The following is a 22,446-nucleotide window of genomic DNA, read 5'->3' on the forward strand; positions in this document are numbered from 1 at the left end:
CCTACATCCTAATTGTAACTGTGTAGGCCGTATGTCCTGCACCAGCATCATTATTAAATGTAGCTAACATTAGATAGTTAATCGAGAGATTCTGACCTTTGCCTCGATTCAGGAGTCTCGTAGTCTCGTCCAGATCATTATGGCGTTTGTAGTTCTTTATGATAGCCACATTAGCAGCTAAATAGCATTTCATTTTGGTGGAGTAAAAACAAACAAATATATTGATAAGTCACCTTATCGTAGAGAGATTTACAAGGTTATCAAAACGTCATGCCAGGGTAAGCCTACAAGAAACACAGCCCTTACTTTAAGTGTTTCTAAAATCCCATATGGGGAAAAATGAATGGTGGGAAAACGATTGGAAACATTTCCTGTTTGAACACTAGGTTTTATAGGTATTATGACTCATACTGTGGTACTCTCTTCAATCCACACTCAGATTTGTTTACTGGAGCTTGTTTCATTTACTTACCCAAGAGAGCATAGCTACATCTATGGGCATTTATGTTTTTCTGTCTTGTGTAATGTACGGTAACCTATCATAGGCTATGTATTAGTAAAAATAAATAATAGATAATGGCACAATCCTTTGGGCTTTTTGGGGTTTGGGATTATAAAATAAATATATTTATTGTACTGCTCATCAGGCTCAAGTAGTATCAGACTTGCATTTACATGCTGATCAAAGCTCTAATCAAATCCAGACATATGCTTTAGAATTACACTTCCGGTCATGAATACCACTGGTTTAGGGTCAAAGTAGTGGGATGGGGTGCAATTTCAGTTTTCCCCTGTCCCTTTTTTTTGGCAAAACGTGCAATCCGCACTCCGACCTGCGAAAGGCAGCAATACGCAACACAGCGTCGAGTCTGCCGGAAAGCTGCACGAAGAAGATATATCTACCACTGAAATAAAGGTGGGAGGAAAACTAAAGAGAGGAAAATACAATTCAGGGTAAGTTACCAGGTCATTTAAGTTATTTAGAGAGCGTCACTGGCACACACGGGTGTGTTTATAATGGGATAATAATGGTGTTACGAGTCAACTAGCTAGCTAGAAAACATTAGCTAGCTTTCCAACTCGATTCATTTTGACGGCATATAAGCTATGATACACAATCTAACGTTAGTTATAAAGCTAGATAGATAGACGTGTGCCACACGTGATTAGATATAAATAGTGATAGCCTAGAAAACTAACGTTAGCTGGCTACATTCCAAGATACTGTATTTTCTTCTGTAGAGCTTGCCAGATGTGCTGTCCTCTGTCCCTCATTTTTATTGCATAGTAGCATCTAGCTAATATGCAGTGGGCCCTTACCTAGCTAGCATACAGTTTGTGTTGCCTGTAGCCTTGGATTCCTGGTGGGAGGAGCTGAAATCACTGCATGACAATCGTTGCCAGTAGCTAGCTAACGGTTGGCAACCATATGCCTGCTATATTTTTGTAATCAGATGAGATCTATCTAATGCAGACCATTTAAACACTGATAAATGGACTCAGCCTCCATATATTTGTTTATGTTGTGGTAAACAAACACCTTTAGGCCTACCTCTGTGTGATTTCCTGTTTATGTTTCCCCACATCCCAAAAAGTGGCTTTCAGCTCTCTGCTATGTCTTTGGAGAAGACCTCCGATCTGGCCAATGAGAACACATGTCTGCCGTCCTCACTGACCCTTGACCTCCGCTCCCCACATAGTGCTCTGCTTGATTCTGACCTGAGCAAGAAGGCCAAAGGCACCACCTCTACCAAGAAGCGCCACAATTATGCCACATCCACTCCTCTGGACCTGCTGAATGGCACCAAGGGTGGCAATGACATTGATGAGGATGAGTGCAGTCAGCAGCGAGAGGAGGAGAGGGTCCGGAACCAGGAGAACGAGCAGGGCCAGCACAGCATAGGGACCAATGCCAAGTGGCTCAAGGAGGATCAGAATCAACTGCGCAAGGTGGCAGAGAGGCAGCAGGACCAGAATAGAAATTCTGACCAAGATCTGAATCACAACGAGAGTCCAGAAGGAAACCCCAACCAGAACTCTTTAGTGGTGGACCAGCAAGTGGAGGACAGTGAGCAGAACCCCTCTTCTAAGACCTTGAGGTCCCTGTGCTCTGACCTGAATGAGCCTCTGCTGATCGAAACCTCAGAGGCCCCTCATGGGAAAGAGGAAGATGAGGAAGAGCCTCTACTTCTTCCAACAGGTGGAGAGAGGGACACAGACTCGTCTGAGGCGCAAAGTAGCAGTGAGTCTCGGAGAGATGACAGTAGAGAAGTCAAGGAAACCTGCCTGCTGTTTCAGGGCAGAAATGCAGCACCCAGTGATGAGGACTCCAGCTGTATGTCACTGTCTCAGGGCAGCACAGCCAACAGCACGCCGGATGGTGACCCAGGTAAGAGGGGCAACAAAATGTCTTAACAATGGATGGGCTTTGAGTGCAGGGTTGTGGATAAGACTTTTGCCGTAAACAGGGATTGTGACACAATCAAATTGTTTTCCGGGTTTGAGCATCTATTGTCAGCTCTTTACATTTATCTCACTTGTTCCTCCTCGTTATATAGAATCTTACTGGGATCGCAGTGCGTTTGAGACTGACACAGACCTGCCTGCGGGGTGGATGCGGGTCAGAGACGAGTCTGGTACCTACTACTGGCACATCCCCACAGGCACCACCCAGTGGGAGCCCCCCTCTCCGCTAGAAGAGGGAGAAGCCCCAGAGAGACCCTCCAGTACCTCTCCTGTCATCACACCCAGTGAGGAGCCACAGGTGAGAGCTAGAGGGCAGAGAGAGTTTAGTTTAGTTTATTATGATCCACATTAGCCACTGCACGTGCAGCAGCTACTCTTACTGGTGTCCACATAAAACGTACAAATACATGACAAAGTACAGTACAGTTATAAGATATTGTATTTTAAATAAATAAATAAAAAGCTTTGCTAGGTTTTTCTTTGCATCTGACTATATTACTGGAAAGTAATCAAGATGGGACAAGATCAGAGCCTGAACAACTAGTACAGTTGATCTTTGTGTCAAAAACACAGATTATCTTTTTATAGCAGACATAGCTCTCCTCATCTTCACAGCAACTTTGTCAATATAACCATGATAACTGACCATCCAATGTTACTACTAGGAGTTCAGCTCCCTCAGCTTGTTCAATGGCCACACCCTTTATGCACATTTCCAGTTGAGGTTTAGGTCTTAGAGAATGTTTTGAACCAAATACAATGCTTTTAGATGTATTTAAGACCAGTTTATTGTTAATTACCTGTTCTGACACTAACTAACTCCTTCCTGAGAGTCTCAGTGAGCTCACTGGCTGTAGGTGCTGATGTGCAGAGTGTGTGCAATCATCAACATACATACTCATTTTAAGTTCTTGTAAGACAAGTGGCAAATCATTTGTAAAAATAGAGGTACTGTACATATCAAATGTTAGAGAAGTTTCCATTGAAGAATACTCTATTGGATAAGTAACTCTCCAACCATGTGGTGGCAATGGACGTAAAGCCGTAACAAGTTTGTTTTTTCAATAAGAAATTATAACATCAAAGGCTGCACTGAAATCTAACAATACATCTCCAAATAGGGCTTTTGCGGTGACCATATACCGCCGCACCGGCAGTCATGGGTCATGACCGCAATAAAATTCCACGTGACCATTGAGTCACGGTAATCTCCTCTTATGCACTCTGTACATGCGTTGGTAGTACCCAACTCGCTAACGACCATTAGGTCGCTAATGGCCTGGTACTCGGGGATCTATTGTCCCTCCAACCACTCTGACATCAATGTAAATACAATTGAAAATCACATCAAACACTATCACTATTACTATCAAAACAGTATCATGCTTTTAAAACTCACCGCACAGTTATTGATCAATTTGAAAAAAGAAGTTCAACAGGTTGAAACCGTGTGGAATACATGGTTGTTGTGGATGTTGTTTCAAAACTTAACACAACGAAATGTACAGTGCTTTCTAAGGCGAAGATTCATTTGGCTTAGTTAGCCTACAATTAGAGTGAATTTGATTTTGAATAGCCTAATAATAGGGATATAAAAAAATATATTTTCATAATTAATAGGCTGACACTACCTTAACTACAGAATATCTCACTACCATGTGTTTCCATCTTCTCTCTCTCCTTCATTCCTTTCTCGAGCTGCAGAGAGAGGGGCTGACAACAGAAATATGTTTAGTTGTGAAAACAACGATGTTCCTGAACAGATTTCACTTGGTTTCCCAAATTAAGCACTGGGTAGCTGCAGGAACAGGGTTGGAGATCCCATGGCATACAGAGTTTGGGCGGAATATCACCTGTCGTGGAACGAGAGGCTGCATGCTCCTCAAACAGTGGTTGATGCATGGAGTGAAATAAATGGAGGAGCCTACCCGGCATGATTGAAAAATGAACCACCTGGAAAGGTGCCCCTGTTCCTTCCCACTTGATAATGGGTTATTCTAAATCTGAACTGATTTGACTTATTAGTAAAGACAAGATTAAATTGAGAATAGTCTGATGGGTGAAAATATGATCACTTGAGGAGAGAATGGTGTGTGCAGCCTGAAACAAGGAACAGAGCGCAAGCTGTTTTGTTTTTTTGTTGAGACTTCCTCAAATCATCAATAGCCTATAGTCGAATCATGCAGCCCATATGTTTTTATTTCTAAAGTTTGTACCATTCACAACTAAAGTTGCCAAATAACTTTAGATTTAACATATACAGTTGAAGTCGGAAGTTTACATACACCTTAGCCAAATACATTTAAACTCAGTTTTTCACAATTCCTGACATTTAATCCTAGTAAAAATTCCCTGTCTTAGGTCAGTTAGGATCATCATTTTATTTTAAGAATGTGAAATATCAGAATAATGGTAGTGATTTATTTCAGCTTTTATTTCTTTCATCACATTCCCAGTGGGTCAGAAGTTTACATTCACTCAATTAGTATTTGGTAGCATTGCCTTTAAATTGTTTAACTTGGGTCAAATGTTTCGGGAAGCTTCCCACAATAAGTTTGGTGGATTTTGGCCCATTCCTCCTGACAGAGCTGGCGCAACTGAGTCAGGTTTGTAGGCCTCCTTGCTCGCACATGCTTTTTCAGTTCTGCCCACAAATTTTCTATAGGATTGAGGTCAGGGGTTTGTGATGGCCACTCCAATACCTTGACTTTGTTGTCCTTAAGCCATTTTGCCACAACTTTGGAAGTATGCTTGGGGTCATTGTCCATTTGGAAGACCCATTTGCAACCAAGCTTTAACTTCCTGACTGATGTCTTGAGATGTTGCTTCAATATTTATTTTATTTATTTCACCTTTATTTAACCAGGTAGGCAAGTTGAGAAGTTCTCATTTACAATTGCGACCTGGCCAAGATAAAGCAAAGCAGTTCGACACATACAACAACAGAGTTACACATGGAATAAACAAAATATACAGTCAATAATACAGTAGAAAAATAAGTCTATATACAAAGTGAGCAAATGCGGTGAGATAAGGGAGGTAAAGGCAAAAAAAGGCCATGGTGGCAAAGTAAATACAATATAGCAAGTAAAACACTGGAATGGTAGATTTGTAGTGGAAGAAAGTGCAAAGTAGAAATCAAATAATGGGGTGCAAAGGAACAAAATAAATAAATACAGTAGGGGAAGAGGTAGTTGTTTGGGCTAAATTATATATCCACATAATTTTCCTACTCATGATGCCATCTATTTTGTGCAGTGCACCAGTCCCTCCTGCAGCAAAGCACCCCCACAACATGATGCTGCCACCCCTATGCTTCACGGTTGGGATGGTGTTCTTCGGCATGCAAGCCTCCCCCTTTTTCCTCCAAACATAACAATGGTCATTATGGCCAAACAGTTCTATTTTTGTTTCATCAGACCAGAGGACATTTCTCCAAAAAGTACGCTCTTTGTCCCCATGTGCAGTTGCTAACCGTAGTCTGGCTATTTTATGGCGGTTTTGGAGCAGTGGCTTCTTCCTTGCTGAGCGGCCTTTCAGGTTTTGTCGATATAGGACTCGTTTTACTGTGGATTTGGATACTTGTGTACCTGTTTCCTCCAGCATCTTCACAAGGTCTTTTGCTGTTGTTCTGGGATTGATTTGCACTTTTCGCAGCAAAGTATGTTCATCTCTAGGAGACAGAACGCGTCTCCTTCCTGAGCGGTATGATGGCTGCGTGGTCCCATGGTGTTTATACTTGCATACTATTGTTTGTACAGATGAACGTGGTACTGTCAGGCGTTTGGAAATTTCTCCCAAGGATGAACCAGACTTGTGGAGGTCTACAATTTTTTTCTGAGGTCTTGGCTGATTTCTTTTGATTTTTCTCATGATTTCAAACAGAGGCACTGAGTTTGAAGGTAGGCCTTGAAATACATCCACAGGTACACCTCCAATTGACTCAAATGTTGTCAATTAGCCTATCATAAGCTTCTAAAGCCATGACATCATTTTCTGGAATTTTCCAAGCTGTTTAAAGGCACAGTGAACTTAGTGTATGTAAACTTCTGACCCACTGGAATTGTGATACAGTGAAATAATCTGTCTGCAAACAATTGTTGGAAAAATGACTTGTGTCATGCACAAAGTAGATGTACTAACCGACTTGCCAAATCTATAGTTTGTTAAGAAGAAATTTGTGGAGTGGTTGAAAAACAAGTTTTAATGACTCCAACCTGACTCCAAGTGTATGTAAACTTCCGACTTCAAATCTAGGACCGTTTTCAAATGATCACTTTTGCGTTCAACATAGCCACTTCGCTCTGGAATGGGAAAAATATTTTTTATATTTTATTCAGCTAAGTTCAGTTTTATTCTTCTTACTATAAAGTCATATAATATAAAATTATGGCACAAGACTTATAAGCATGTCTTGTCTGCTAAATGGACAAGCCTGTGGCATGGCACATAGCCAGGTAACATACAGTAGGCCAACTCATATTCTGCACTTCTGAAATACATTTTCTTCATATCGTTGTTTATTTAGACCTGCCTAAAATAAATAATGGATTTATTCTGATGGTGTATATTAAATTGATTTATTCCACTTTTTTTGGTAGATTCAATGGCGCACATCCGTGGCTTGAATACAGCTTGGAGGCCTGGAGATGCTAAACGTGTTTATTTTAATTAATGGTCAGTTACCGTGAGACCGGCAGTCTTTTGCATGACAATAACCGGCTGATAAAATGTAATGACCGCCACAGCCCTCGCTCCAACTACAGTATCTTATTATACATTTATTTTAGCCAATCATCAGTCATCTCAGTCAGTGCATTACAAGTTGAGTGCCCTTTCCTATTTGCATATTTGTTCAAACACAATTTTCTCCATCAGTTTTCGAAGAACAGGCTGATTGGGCGGCTGTTAGACGAGCAAAGGGTGCTTTACTATTTTTAGGTAGTAGAATTACTTTAGTTTCCTTCCATGTCTGTGGACACAGTCCTTTAGGTTTTGGCCTGCATGTGTCCATTAGGGCCACAAAGTCATTGTATTTCCATTTAAGCACCCACCTCTAGTGCTAACGGATTTAGTTTCCTACTTCTAATTGGTCCTTGTCTCTTTTTTGTATTTTCAGTTGACGTGGAGTAGTCTCACCCAGTCCCGCCCCAACCGCTTTAATGATGAGGAGTTCTGGAAGGTGAGTGCCAAATGTACTTGAAACAAACCTAACATCAATGCAGTTTGCAAACCTTTTTTCAGAGATTTTTAATGTTTAGATATCAACTGCTTATTATTTTCTATCTCAAATGGTGAAATGTGACTTCTTACTGTTGTTGGTACGTCTTCAGGAGGAAGATGCAATGGCTGATCAGACCCTGAAGGATTTTGAAGGAGCCACATTGCGTTATGCCTCTATCAATCTCAGGTGAGCCCCCCCCCCCTTAAGGTACAGTGTATTATCATTATATGCTTATATTGTCTGATTCCTTTCACATCCAGCTGTTCACAGTCTGAAGGAAAGGAGAAGATGAACTCACTCATCAATGACCTGGATGCTAAGGTATGTGCTCTCACTCAGACAAATAGACATAACCAATCATTCCACTCCCATCCCACACACACTTTTCTCTCTTTTAACACTCAACATGCTCTTAATCACTCTTTCCCTCTCCTCGTGTCTCTCAAAAGGTTTTTGCTGTGCGGTCTCTGGGCTGGGTGGAGATATCAGAGGAGGAGATGGCTCCAGGGAAGAGCAGTGTGGCTGTCAACAACTGCATCAGACAGCTCTCTTACCACAAACACAACCTGCACGACACGGCTGGGATCTGGGGAGAGGTCAGAGAATGGCTTGTGTGTGGGAATATTACCTGGATAGTGTTGGTAGAACAATGTTAAGAGGAATGTTCTGTAATGTGTTTTCACACAGGGAAAAGACATGCTCCTTGTTCTGGAGAATGAGACCTTGAACCTGATTGATCCTTTGGGCCAGACTCTGCTGCACACCCAGCCTATCGTCAGCATCCGAGTGTGGGGAGTGGGCCGGGACAACGGCAGGTCAGTCCCCTGCTACTCTAACTACACTTCACAAAAACCAAAACGCAACATGTAAAGTGTTGGTCCCAAGTTTCATGAGCTGAAAATAAAGATCCTAAACAGTTTCCATACGCACAAAAAGCTTATTTCGCTCAAACTTTGTGCACAAATGTGTTCACATCCCTGTTAGTGAGCATTTTTCTTTTGCCAAAATAATACCTGACAGATGTGGCATATCAACAAGCTGATTAAACAGCATGGCCATTACACAGGTGCACCTTGTGCTGGGGTTGTGCAGTTTTGTTACACGACACAATGTCACAATGTCAAGTTTTGAGGGAGTGTGCAGTGAATGTCCACCAGAGCTGTTGCCAGAGAATTGAATGTTCATTTCTCTACCATAAGCCGCGTCCAATGTTGTTTTAGAGAATTTTGAAGTACGCCCAACCAGCCTCACAACCGCAGACCATATGTGTGGCGTTGTGTGGGAGAGTGGTTTGCTGATGTTAACGTTGTGAACAGAGTGCCCCGTGGTGGTGGGGTTATATTATGGGTAGTCATAAGCTATGGACCACGAACACAATTGCATTTTAACGATGGCAATTTGAGATCACAGAGATACCGTGATGAGATCCTGATGCCCATTGTCGTGCCATTCATCCGCCGCCATCATTTCATGTTTCAGCATGATAATGCACGGCCCCATGTCGCAAGAATCTGTACACAATTCCTGGAAGCTGAGAATGTCCCAGTTCTCCCATGGCCTGCATGCTCACCAGACATGTCACCCATTGAGCATGTTTGGTATGTCCTGGATCAACGTGTACGACAGTGTGTTCCAGTTCCTGCCAATATCCAGCAACATCGCGCAGCCATTGAAGAGGAGTAGGACAACATTCCACAGGCCACAATCAACAGCCTGATTAACTCTATGAGGAGATGTGTCGTGCTGCATGAGGCAAATGGTGGTCACACCAGATACTAACTGGTTTTCTGATCCACGCCCCTACCTTTTTTTTTTTTAAAGGTTTCTGTGACCATCAGATGCATATCTGTATTCCCAGTCATGTGAAAGCCATAGATTAGGGCCTAATTTATTTATTTTCATTGACTGATTTTCATATATGAACTGTAACTCAGTGCAATCTTTAAAGTTGTTGCATGTTGCGTTTATATTTTCACTATACATTTCTTAATATTTTCTTCATATTTGAATACTAGAAATATGTGTGCCAGTTTGCTATTGACAATGTTTCTTATTTTGGTTTTATTTGTCTGGCTTTTGTTGCCTTATTTTGTGAACCCTGCTTTTTCTGTTGAATTGATTGATTTGGGGTTTTCTCTCTAACCGGCTGCACTTGGGCACACAGGGAGAGGTATTGTTATTGTCGTATCCACCATCTTCCGTCATGTCACGTAGAATAGATCACAGTTGTGGTTGTCATAGTTAGCATATTGATTCCACACCCCCATCCCATAATGTTCAATGTTTCTCAATCACACCCATAACTTTGTGATCAGTTTCTATAGACGAGAATGTTTGCTTAGCTATTAATAATAGTGTGACAACACTAAGTGTTCTCAGTCGTAATTGTTAGTACATTTGTTCATTGTTGTATTTGTGAAAGCTTACGCTATTAGGTTGCTAGTTCTCTTGAGTTAATCCTGATATTATCAAAATGTATTGATTTCAGCATTGTCCATTTCATCTGCCTCAATTGTCATGATCAGCCTTTATAACGGGCTCTCAAGAGACGCCTCTTTGTTTGTGTTAACTTTAGGGACTTTGCCTATGTGGCGAGAGACAAACTGACTCATGTTCTGAAGTGCCATGTGTTCAGGTGTGATACACCTGCTAAGAACATTGCCACGAGCATGCATGACATCTGCTCTAAGGTAAGCCCATCTGCTTTGGTGCACTACACCATACTCAGGTCTCCACATTGAACCTGAATGAAATCTCCCTTTTTTCACATAACTTTGGGACTGTGGTTCAGGGGTTGTTTGTGTCTTTATTTTTTGACATGTTGAATCGGGTCTTTCCTGTCATTCCTTTTCTGTAGATAATGGCCCAGAGGAAATCATCCAAGTCCTCTCTGAACAGACTCAACATAGACCCCTCTAAACTGGTGGACATACCTTTCCAGGGTAAAACACTGGCACTTGATGTATGACTTAGGCTTGGTGGTATACCGGGGTGTTTGTGAGTTAGTCCCTAGTCACTTGGTGTTTGTTTACAAGCACAGAATAACGAGAGACTGGAGCCTTGTGAGTCACTCACTGTTGTTCAGCATGCGCCATGTGATCAAATTACAGTATGGAATTCACAACTAAATGTTGCCAGCTAGATATCTTATAACAATTAAGTTAACTGTCTAAAATGTGTTAATTTAGTAGCTAGTTAGCCGTCTAGCTAAGTGGTTAGCTTCTTCCAAAATCAAGCATTCACTTGGTAACAGCAGAAAATCTCTTCCTGGATCAAGTGCCTAATATTTGTTTTGTGCGTGCAAGCAAACTGTGAGTAGCAGTTTTGAGTTAGTTGTATACTTGTATAGTTTATATAAAATGTTTGCTTTGTGCTCGTTAGCATTTAGTTAGCATTCTGTATGGGATTTTACATATACTTGGTACTCTGTAATCTGAAGGTTAGCAACGCTATCAGTGGGGTTTGAAAACAGCGTCCCTTGTGTTCAGTGCCGGTATTACCAAATATCCTGGTATGGTACAAGGTCGGTATGACAATCTGGATACTGCCCGAGCCTAGTATGACTATATACTTACTGTATAATCTAAAACCAAATGTATTTATGGGCAACTTCAGGTCCTTTGTATGGTTTTAGCAGGATGTCACAGTGGTTTTCTGTCTCTCTCCTCTCCCTACAGAATTCCCTGCACCAAAGAATGAGCTAGTCCAGTCCTTCCAGGTACGTTACCTGGGTAACGTGCCGGTGGCTAAACCCGTAGGTAAGGAACGCTTTGGTAAGGAATGCTTTTTCTTCTCTTTCTTAGAGTTGTGATGGTGTGTATTGAATTACATTTCAGGTAAATTTGTGTATGTTTCTCGGTCACTGCCTGTATTTAACCTTCCACTTGTCCTCCCATATGTTGGTACTGTAATTAAATGAATACTGACTTTCAACTAAGTTGGGGTTCACTTAATGAGATGCATTCAATATACATTGACTTATTGAATGTCTCAAAGTATTGCATGTGTTCTACTAATTTCTTCTACAGGTTGTGATACTGATGTCTTATTGTGTGACGTCTCGACTGCGATGAGCTATCCTCTTGTTAGGGATATTGAGCTATTAACTAACACTTGGTTTTCTGTGAAGTATGAACTAACACAATTCCTGTAATTCCTTCCTTTTTCCTGAAATTCTCAGGTATTGAGTGTACTCAGATGTGCAGCTAACCTGAGTGGTATGTCCTATCCAGGTATGGACCTAGTCAACGTAGCCCTCAACACAGCAATCAATACCAAAGAGAAGGAAGAGTGGACACCAGTTACTGTGAACGTGGCTTCAGCCACACTTACAATAGTCACAGCTGAGGTGAGCACACACACAGATAGTCACACACAAATGTACACACACAATCTCAAAAATATATCTATTTTTAATGTCTTTCCAATTTGAAGCTCTGAGGTTGTTTAAATTGCTGTGGGAATAGTCTGACCCAAGGTGTTCTGTTGTGTTCCCTGCAGACAGAGGAGGTTCTTTCTGAGTGCCGGGTGCGGTTCCTGTCCTTCATGGGCGTGGGGAAGGACGTCCACACCTTTGCCTTCATCATGGCCGAGGGCCCCGGGGACTTCATCTGCCACATGTTCTGGTGTGAGCCCAACGCTGCCAGCCTTAGTGAGGCTGTGCAGGCCGCCTGCATGGTGAGTGCAACGTTTTTGTCAGCCAACAATTGATGGCTTTTGGCTGATACAAATGCATAAAAGCAGACAACTAAAAACTTTGCCGGACACATTGTCCAGCAGAAAATATCCTTATGAGAATAAATATCCTTTATAAAGTACATTGGCTATGCACAGAGGTTGGTTCAGGTTGTCTTTCAGTCACATCTTCTCTCTACTCCGCCTGTCTGTGTTGAGCTCACACTGTTGCTAGCAAACTTTCAACATTGTATCAACTGGTGCTGCCCCGCAAAGCTACCCATGTCAGTGAGTTCGTGACAGCTCTATGCACACAGGGGAGAAGTGTTCTGCTATTTTATGTTTTGCTAGACATCCCTGTAAGAGAATGTACAGAAATGTCATACAAGTCCAGCATGGAGTATTTAAATGAAGTCATTTTGCTTCCTTCTCATGCTAGTCTAATGCTTGGTTGTGTCGCTTAAGAATGCCAAAACAGTGCAAATGAAGTTAGCTAACTAGCTATGGTACCAAGGATGGAAGTACAGATAAGTGGACAAATAAATTGACACTGAAACAGAGAATATTGATAAGCCAGATGAACAGAGAGATGTGCAAGGATCCAACGTTCACTTGGTAGGCTATCATTCCTCCTTGCATAATTATTGTAGTCTCTTCCATGTGGTGTGAATGAATCGGCAGTGAGCACAACTAAAAATGCAAATGGCCTATTTGATATGGCAACTTTTTCGAGAACATTAGGTGAGTGGTTCTTCTAAATGGGAGGAGTTTTCAGGGATTGGACTGTTTTACTATTCGCCAATATTAAACATACACAGCCTTGTTGCACCAAATATTTTGAGTCCAAGTTTAATTTTCTATTCAGATTTGGTGCTTATGTTGTGACTTTTGACAGCTGCGCTACCAGAAGTGTCTGGATGCCAGGCCCCCCAGTACCAGCTCCTGCCTGCCAGGCCCACCGGCCGACTCCGTGGCACGTCGTGTGGGCTCCAGTGTCAAGAAGGGTGTTCAGAGCCTGTTGGGCAGCTTCAAGAGGTCTGGGTCCCAGACGCCCTGAGAGGTGCCAACCAACTAACCCACTCCAGTCCACCCCCAGGCCCAGCCCACCATGCCAGCCATGGCTCTCCTCACTCCTCCATTCCCTCTCTCTCCCCCCACCCTGAGGTGTTATGGTATAACCTGCTTCCCTCTCAACACCTGTCATCTCTTTTAGATGTGATGTCAGAGCCGTGGGCAGTGTGGGCTGCCGGTGTGGTTGGGGTACCAGTGAGTCTAGCACTGCCCACAGCTGCTCCACGCTTTTCACTTCCTTCACGTCATCCTTGGTTGGACAAGTAGGCCATGTTTTCCTTCCATTGTTTGTTTAATCTGTGAGTTATTAAGAGGAAACTGCTGGACTCTTGGACAATGGTTTGAATGACAGCAATAGTTGGTTAAACTTGGTCTAGTTTTTAAAGTACCAACACTAATTATGCTTAGGAAAACAGTACTGTTCTGTAACATTGTCTCTGCTATTTGTTTTGCAGAACAAATATAGTATATTATTTGTGAAGATAGAAATGGAAGATGTGCAATTGAATTGTGAATGTTGAACTCATGCCATGTGCTTGTGGAACTATCATGTTGGTTTTCATTTCAAAGTAGATTTGAAAGAAATTATTGAGAAATAAAATGGCATGAGAAGTCGGTATAAAATGCATCATGGTGAATGTCACTGGTGGAAGAACTAAGACTTGCTAGCTACGAATATAATATTCGGCAAATAAAATGCTAATCGTTTGGGTCATTAACATCTATACTTTGTACAGTACATTTTGTTAATGCCTAAATAGCTTAGCATCCCCTCTTCCATCTGATGGTGCTGGTAAATCAGCAAGTGCATTATCTTTATTTTATAGCTATATTTTTATTTGTATGTTTATTGCAAATTGCACTAAAACGTGTAGTTCAGCTCCTCAAATCTGAAATGGAGATGGCATACTTTTAGAGCATGGCTCAAGTTTGAATGAAACCTCTCAAATCTCAAAGAAAGCTTCGGCTATCTCTTACTGCACTCCAGCTGTATACCAAGTGGAGGGTACTGTATGTTGGAGTCAAGGAATATATCATCTTTGTGATGCCAAAGCTAGAAGAATCATGTGTTTTTATGGTGTTCCTCTTCAGATCTAGTGTGTGGAAATTGACCTGAAGCTGATTTTACCATCCTTTTGTTATGTTCAGATAAACAGATTCATTTAACATTTTTTGGTTAACGAAATTTGTCTTTCGTGTACGTTTTTACACCAACGTGTCAAGTGTTATACATTGTTTCCTCTACTCCATTCTCTATGCATGTTTAGTGTATGTTTTTTGTTACGTCTCAGCAGAGTGACAGAGCTACTGTTAGCTACCGAGGTGTCCCTGCACACTTACATCTGCCAACTTTTGTCTCTTAACCAATTGGGTCTAAGGGCAGATGGAACGTTAGTATTGTTGCGATAGACATGACACTGACAAATAAGATTGTATTTGTCACATGCACCGAATACAACAGTGAAATGCTTACTTACAAGCCCTTAACCGACAATACAGTTCAAATTACACCAAAGTCTGTCATTACCACACACTGTTCATTTAACACCGACATTTTTTTTATTTACATTTTTGAAACTTATGACTGCCCTCGGGTGGGCTTTCAAATAGTGTTGTTCATGAGCAGTGTGTCTGACAACACTATAGGAGAGCTAAGAAGCCTGACATATTCAGTCTTCAGAAGGCATTTTGTTATGCAGAGATTGCAATACGGAAAGTGTTGCTTACCCACAGACAGTGTTTGTCTGTGAATGAGACAGACTGAAAGTATGTGTTGGAGTTTCTTCCTTGCGGTGTGTAAGTCTTACGAACACTTCATTGCATATGAACACGACATCTTTAAAATACTCTATCCCATAGTTGACTGACTAGATTTTCCCCTTTTTTTGAATGCAGTTGGTTCAAAATAAGTTACATTTTTTATGAAATTATATTTTCCTAAGTGTGTATAATATACTGTATCTGTGAGGTAGAAATGCGTTTTTTAGCCTCGGTTCTTACCACTGTGGTCACTGGTGCAGCAGTGTTTCCAAATCTGTATCTCTAGACTATAGTTATCCTCCTTCACTTTATAGCACCACAGTTCTCCTTCCTCTTTCTGATCTGTTTTGGACAGCAATTTGACCAGACAATAATGGATTTGGCTAATGCCTTGCTTCAGCTGCTCTGTCACTAAGTATTGACTCATAAAAACATAAGTGTATGTACAATTTAGTTTTTTGGTTTTACATATTCAGATTATTTCAAAAAAAAAAATGTACTGAACTTTTGTCCGTGTAATTTCCTTTGCTCCTATAATTGTTACTCCTTACTATACACACTATGTACTCCACTACATTGGTTGCCTTATACAAACAGAGCTTCCTGGTGTTCTATTTGATTTTGAATGCACACTGTGTAATGTTGTACCATGCTTTGAGGCTTTGCTTCTGGAGGCCTCAAGAATACTTTCAAGAAATGTTGTGTGTTGTGGCAATCGATATGCCTACATGATTTCAAATGTTTTTCCTCCCATTTCAATAGTGACTGTCACTAAACATCTCATCCACTTATTTGTCACCTGTTTCTTTTCAGTTTTGCTGAGAAACCTGTTTTCACCCATATATATTCACTACAGTGTAGATGTCAACCTATGGGAGCACATTGCATGGCTGACACATGAATGGTATATAAGAACTGACCCCAGACTCTCAGAACAGGGGAGCTTAGAGGTCTTCAGTGTGTTTCAGCTCTGTAAGGACGAATATAGGACACGATAGGAAGTCTTGAGTATATGTTTAACCTACCCATTGGATTGTCTATTTATATGCCTTGTTGTGTACGCTCGAGATATTTAGGTTGCTTTGGTGACATTAAATGATAAATATTTGTCTAATTAAGGATTAGTCATGGCAATAAAAAAAGTCATATGCTTTTCTTTAATTTAAGATGAATATTATTGAATGATTACATGTTAAGGATGAGAAACAGACTTTGATCCAAATGAACTGCAACACTAATATGATAGGGATGTGATCATGTCCTCTGTCATAAGCCATGGAAAATATATGTACATTCTCTTGACAAACCTGAACTTTTGTCTGCCTTTTGTTTGTTTCGCATTGTGTTCAAAGAGCATTAAGAAAACCTTGAAGTGATAGCTTTTGTTCATACTGTATGTAAGACACGTGTGTATGTGAGCATTTTATGTTTTTGTTTCCTTTTAATAATATCCACTGATGACTGTAATGCAAGAAAAAAGGATTTGTTTTTTATTTTATCTAAATAATGTAAATGAGATGTTATGTATATGCAGTACCTGTCAAAAGTTTGGACACCCTACTTATTCAAGGGTTTTTATTTAATTTTTACTATTTACTACAAGACATCAAAACTATGAAATAACACACAACAAATGATAGTCCCACTAAGTGCAAACCAGATGGGATGGCGTTTTGCAGCAGAATGCTGTGGTAGCCATGCTGGTTAAGTGTGTCTTGAATTCTAAATAAGTCACAGACAGTGACACCAGCAAATCACCATCACACCACCTGCTTCATGGTGGGAACCATACATGTGGAGTTCACCTTCTCTGCGTTGCATAAAGACACAGCAGTTGGAACCAAAAATCTCAAATTTGGACTCATCAGACCAAAGGACATATTTCCACCGGTCTAATGTCTATTGCTCATGCTTCTTGGACCGTCTCCTCTTATTATTGGTGTCCTTTAGTAGTGGTTTCTTTGCATCAATTTGATCATGAAGGCCTGTTTCACGCAATCTCCTCTGAACAGTTTATGTTGATGTCTTTTACTTGAACTCTGTGAAGCATTTATTTGGGCTGCAATCTGAGGTGCAGTTAACTCTAATGAACTTAACTCTGGGTCTTTCTTTTCTGTGGCGGTCCTCATGAGAGCCAGTTTCATCATAGCGCTTGATGGTTTTTGCAACTGCACTTGAATAAACTTTCTGTGTTCTGTATTGACTGACCTTCATGTCTTAAAGTAATGATGGACTGTTGTTTCTCTTTGCTTATTTGAGCTGTTCTTGCCATAATATGGAGTTGGTCTTTTACTAAATAGGGCTATCTTCTGTATACCACCCCTACCTTGACACAACACAACCGATTGTCTCAAACGGCGTTAAGAAATAAATAAATTCCACAAATTAACTTTTAACGAGGCACACCTGTTAATTTAAATGCGTTCCAGGTGACTACCTCATGAAGCTGGTTGAGAGAATGCCAATAGTGTGCAAAGCTGTCAAGGCAAAGGGTGGCTACTTTGAAGAATCTCAAATATATTTTGATTTGTTTAACACTTTTTTGGTTACTACATGATTCATAGTTTTGATGTCTTCACTATTATTCTACAATGTATAAAATAGTAAAAATAAAATAACCTTGAATGAGTAGGTGTGTCCAAACTTTTGACTGGTACTTTACATGTATATTAAAATCAACTGTCACAGGACAAAATAAAAAGTGGAGCTGTTTCGTTGTGGGCCGTTGTCTGCTGAATAGTGCTGTGAGTAGCTGGGTACACATCACCTCATTCAGGATGCACTCCAAGCATGGTTTAAAAACAAACAAAAAGTGGTTTACTTGTAGAAGACCAGATGCATACACACAGTTTGCAATGAATGACTTGGAAATGTTTTGTTCATCATCAATGTGCCTCTGTTCAAGAGACTGAACAATATTGAGAATTCTCCTCATGCTCCTACTTGTCTTAGTTTACAGCTGAAATGGAAAAAAAAACATACAAACTATCATGAATATTTATGAGGCTGTGTCAATAAAACAAAGCCAACACCATCTACAATTATTTCAACATTTTATTTCCTCCTCTCCACGTTGCCTGCTGTTAATAATCTAAATGAGTTACACACCGCAAGGGGTAAATATAATCACATGTAAATATGCTGTGTTCCAGTTGACAGTCAGTGGATTACCATTTCCATAGCCTCTTCTCCCTGTATTTGCTTTCTTCTCGTTTCTCTAATTGTCCTAGCAGTGCTTCTGTTGATTTTCAGTATGCAGCCTCCTCAGTCCAAACTCCTCTGTTGTCTCACAGACCTTTATGTCGGTCATCATAGGGCATTACTTTTAGATGTACAGTGCCTTCAGAAAGTGTTCACACCCCTTGACTTTTTCCACTTTTTTTTGTTACAGCCTGAATTTAAAATTGATTAAATTTAGATTTTTGTGTCACTGGCCTATACACAATACACCATAATGTCAAAGTGCACTTATGTTTTTTGAAATGTTTCCAAATTAATTAAAAATGAAAAGCTGAAATGTCTTTGAGTCAAGTATTCAACCCCTTTGTTATGGAAAAAATGTGTGCAATAATAGTGTTTAACATGATTTTTGAATGACTACCTGATCTCTGTACCCCACACATACAATTATCTGTAAGGTCCCTCAATTGAGCAGTGGATTTCAAACACAGATTCAACCACAAAGACCAGGGAGGTTTTCCAATACCTTTCAAAGAAGGGCACCTATTGGTAGATGGGTAAAAATAGAAAAAAAGAAGACATTGAATATCCCTTTGAGCATGGTGAAGTTATTAATTACACTTTGGATGGTGTATCAATACACCCAGACACTACAAAGATTCAGGCGTTCTTCGTAACTCAGTTGCTGGAGAGGAAGGAAACCGCTCAGGGATTTCACAGAGAGGCTTTATAACAGTTAGAATTTAATGGCTGTGACAGGAGAAAACTGAAAATGGCTCAACAACAATGGAGTTACTCTACAATACTAACTTCATTGACAGAGTGAAAAGGAAGCCTGTACAGAATAAAAAATATTCCAAATATGCATCCTGTTTGCAACAAGGCACTAAAGTAATACTGCAAAAAATGTGGCAAAGCAATTCACTTTTTGTCCTGAATACAAAGTGTTGTGTCTGCTATAGATTAAATAATTTATGATGTACTTCATAGGGTGGTGAAAGTGCATGGTGATCTTAATACTCTTTCCCAATAAATACTGAGGGTCTTATTCTGGTGACATGATGATCGATGCTTGACTGCAGCTTGACAAATACAAATATTCTCGCTATTATCCATAAAGTCCCATCATATAGACTAGCCTAACTGCACTGTATCTGTTGTTGGCTAGAGCGCATATGCCAAGACCAGAGTAGGCACACTTGCTATTTAACACAAGTTTTTGTGACAAAACTATTGGTAGAGTTAAAAATGACGGAAACGCATTGAACTTTAGATTTTTATTTGGTGCATGAACATTGTTTGTGTGCTACGTCATCACGCACTGACTTTTATCCTCAACAAGTCTGTTTGGTGGAAACAAATCAAATCAAATTTTATTGGTCACATACACATATTTAGCAGATGTTATTGCGGGTGTAGCGAAATGCTTGTGTTCCTAGCTCCAACAGTGCAGTAGTATCTAACAATTCACAACAATACACACAAATCTAAAAGTAAAATAATGGAATTAAGAAATATATAAATATTAGGACAAGCAATGTCGGAGTGGCATTGACAAAAAAAAAAATGAATACAGTATATACATATAAGATGAGTAAAACAGTATGTAAACATTATTAAAATGACTAGTGTTCCATTATTAAAGTGACCAGTGATTCCATGTGTATAGGGAAGAAGCCTTTAAGGTGCAGGTTTGAGTAACTGGGTGGTAGCCGGCTAGTGACGGCCTTGAGATAGAAGCTGTTTTTCAGTCTTTCGGTCCCAGCATTGATGCACCTGTACTGACTTTGCCTTCTGGATGATAGCGGGGTAAACAGGCCGTGGCTCGGGTGGCTGGTGTCCTTGATTATATTTTTGGCCTTCCTGTGCTGTAGGTGTCCTGGAGGGCAGGCAGTGTGCCCCCGGTGATGCTTTGGGCAGACCGCACCACCCTCTGGAGAGCCCTGCGGATGCGGGCGGTGCAGTTGCTGTACCAGGCGGTGATACAGCCCGACAGAATGCTCTCAATTGTGCATCTCTAAAAGTTTGTGAGGGTCTTAGGGGCCAAGCTAAATTTCTTCAGCCTCCTGAAGTTGAAGAGGCGCTGTTGCGCCTTCTTCACCACACTGTCTGTGTGGGTGGACTATTTCAGATCGTCAGTGATGTGTATGCTGAGGAACTTGAAGCTTTCCACCTTCTCCACTGCGGTCCTGACAATGTGGATAGGGACGTGCTCCCTCTGCTTTTTCCTGAAGTCCACGATCAGCTCCTTCGTTTTGTTGAGGGAGAGGTTATTTTCCTGGCACCACTCCGCCAGGGCCCTCACCTCGTCCCTGTTGGAGGTTCTCGTCATTGTGTGTATTATGGTTGTGTTGTCTGCAAATTTGATGATTGAGTTGCAGCCGTGTATGGCCACGCAGTCACGGGTGAACAGGGAGTACAGGAGGGGGCTGAGAACGCACCCTTGTAGGGCCCCTGTGTTGAGGATCAGTGAAGTGGAGCTTTTGTTTCCTACCTTCACCACTTGGGGGCGGCCCGTCAGGAAGTCCAGGTGCCAGTTGCATAGGACAGGGTTCAGACCCAGGGCCCCGAGCTTGGAGGGTAGTATGGTGTTGAAGGCAAGGCTGTAGTCAATGAACAGCATTCTTACATAGGTATTCCTCTTGTCCAGGTGGGATAGGCCAGTGTGCAGTGCAATGGCGATTGCATCGTCTGTGGATCTATTGGTGCGGGAAGCAAATTGTAGTGGGTCTAGGGTGTCAGGTAAGGTGGAGGTGATATTGTCCTTAACTAGCCTCTCAAAGCACTTTATGATGAATGAAGTGAGTGCTACAGGGCGATAGTCATTTAGTTAAGTTACCTTTGCTTTCTTGGATACAGGAACAATGGGATGCGCATGCTCTGAGGCCGCAGCTAGAGATGCCGTCTGGGCTGGCAGCCTTGCGAGGGTTTACACGCTTAAATGTCTTACTCACGTCAGCCACGGAGATTGAGAGCCCACAGTCCTTGGGAACGGGCCGCGTCGATGGCACTGTGTTATCCTCAAAGCAGGCTAAGAAGGTGTTTGGTTGTCTGGTACCAAGACGTCGGAGTCCACGACGTGGCTGGTTTTCCCTTTGTAAGCCGTGATTGTCTGTAGACCCTGCATATACGTCTCGTATCTTTGCCGTTGAATTGCACTCCACTTTGTCTCTGCACAGCCATGTCGCGGACACTGACTGTTTGATTGCCTTACAGAGGGAACAACTACACTGTATTCAACCATATTCCCAGTCACCTTGCCATGGTTAAATGTGGGGGTTCGTGCTTTCAGTTTAGCAAGAATGCTGCCATCTATCCATGGTTTTTGGTTTAGGTAGGTTTTAAAGTCACAATAGGAACAACATCCTCAATTCACTTCCTGATAAACTCAGTCACCGTGTCCATGTATACATCAATGTTATTATCCAAGGCTACCCAGAACACATCCCAGTCCGCGTGATCAAAACAATCTTGAAGCATGCATTCCGATTGGTCAGACCAGCGTTGAATAGACCTTAGCACGGGTACTTCTTGTTTGAATTTCTGCCTATAGGAACGGAGGAGCAAAATGGGTTCCATTGGTGGAAAACTTTGCATATTTTCTTTATGTGGATTTTTGAATATTTCATGAAAATATAATCGCAAATTGGATGGAAACCTAGCTATAGACTGACCAGGCGAATCCAGGTGAAAGCTATGATCCCTTATAGATGTCACCTGTTAAATCCACTTCAATCAGTGTAGATGAAGGGGATCAGACAGGTTAAATAAGGATTTTTAAGCCTTGAGACGATTGAGACATGGATTGTGTATGTGTGCCATTCAGAGAGTGAATGGGAAAGACAAGATTTAAGTGTTGATCAGGGTATGGTAGTAGGTACCAGGTGCACCGGTTTGAGTGTGTCAAATCAAAATCAAAATCAAATCAAATGTATTTATATAGCCCTTCTTACATCAGCTGATATCTCAAAGTGCTGTACAGAAACCCAGCCTAAAACCCCAAACAGCAAGCAATGCAGGTGTAGAAGCACAGTGGCTAGGAAAAACTCCCTAGAAAGGCCAAAACCTAG

At 41.2% G+C, this 22,446-nt stretch overlaps 1 protein-coding gene across 2 annotated transcripts; it reads left to right on the forward strand.

The window, feature by feature from the left end:
- Positions 1-816: 816 nt before the first annotated feature.
- On the forward strand, positions 817-17,909 carry LOC106568092 (amyloid beta precursor protein binding family B member 1). 2 transcript variants are annotated; one of them, XM_014138117.3, is made up of 14 exons: positions 817-954; positions 1,596-2,389; positions 2,559-2,764; positions 7,586-7,648; positions 7,800-7,876; positions 7,951-8,011; positions 8,140-8,286; positions 8,378-8,505; positions 10,266-10,380; positions 10,548-10,632; positions 11,368-11,463; positions 11,923-12,038; positions 12,191-12,367; positions 13,260-17,909. In XM_014138117.3, the coding sequence occupies exons 2-14, from the start codon at positions 1,615-1,617 to the stop codon at positions 13,419-13,421; spliced, it is 2,208 nt and encodes a 735-aa protein (XP_013993592.1). In that variant the 5' UTR covers positions 817-954; positions 1,596-1,614; the 3' UTR covers positions 13,422-17,909. The 2 variants fall into 2 exon arrangements, with proteins under 2 accessions (XP_013993592.1, XP_013993594.1); XM_014138119.3 differs by having other exon boundaries at positions 11,368-11,448.
- The last annotated feature ends 4,537 nt before the right edge of the window (positions 17,910-22,446 follow it).

This window comes from Salmo salar, chromosome 13, assembly GCF_965601325.2.
Source record: "Salmo salar chromosome 13, fSalSal1, whole genome shotgun sequence".
NCBI lineage: Eukaryota > Metazoa > Chordata > Actinopteri > Salmoniformes > Salmonidae > Salmo > Salmo salar.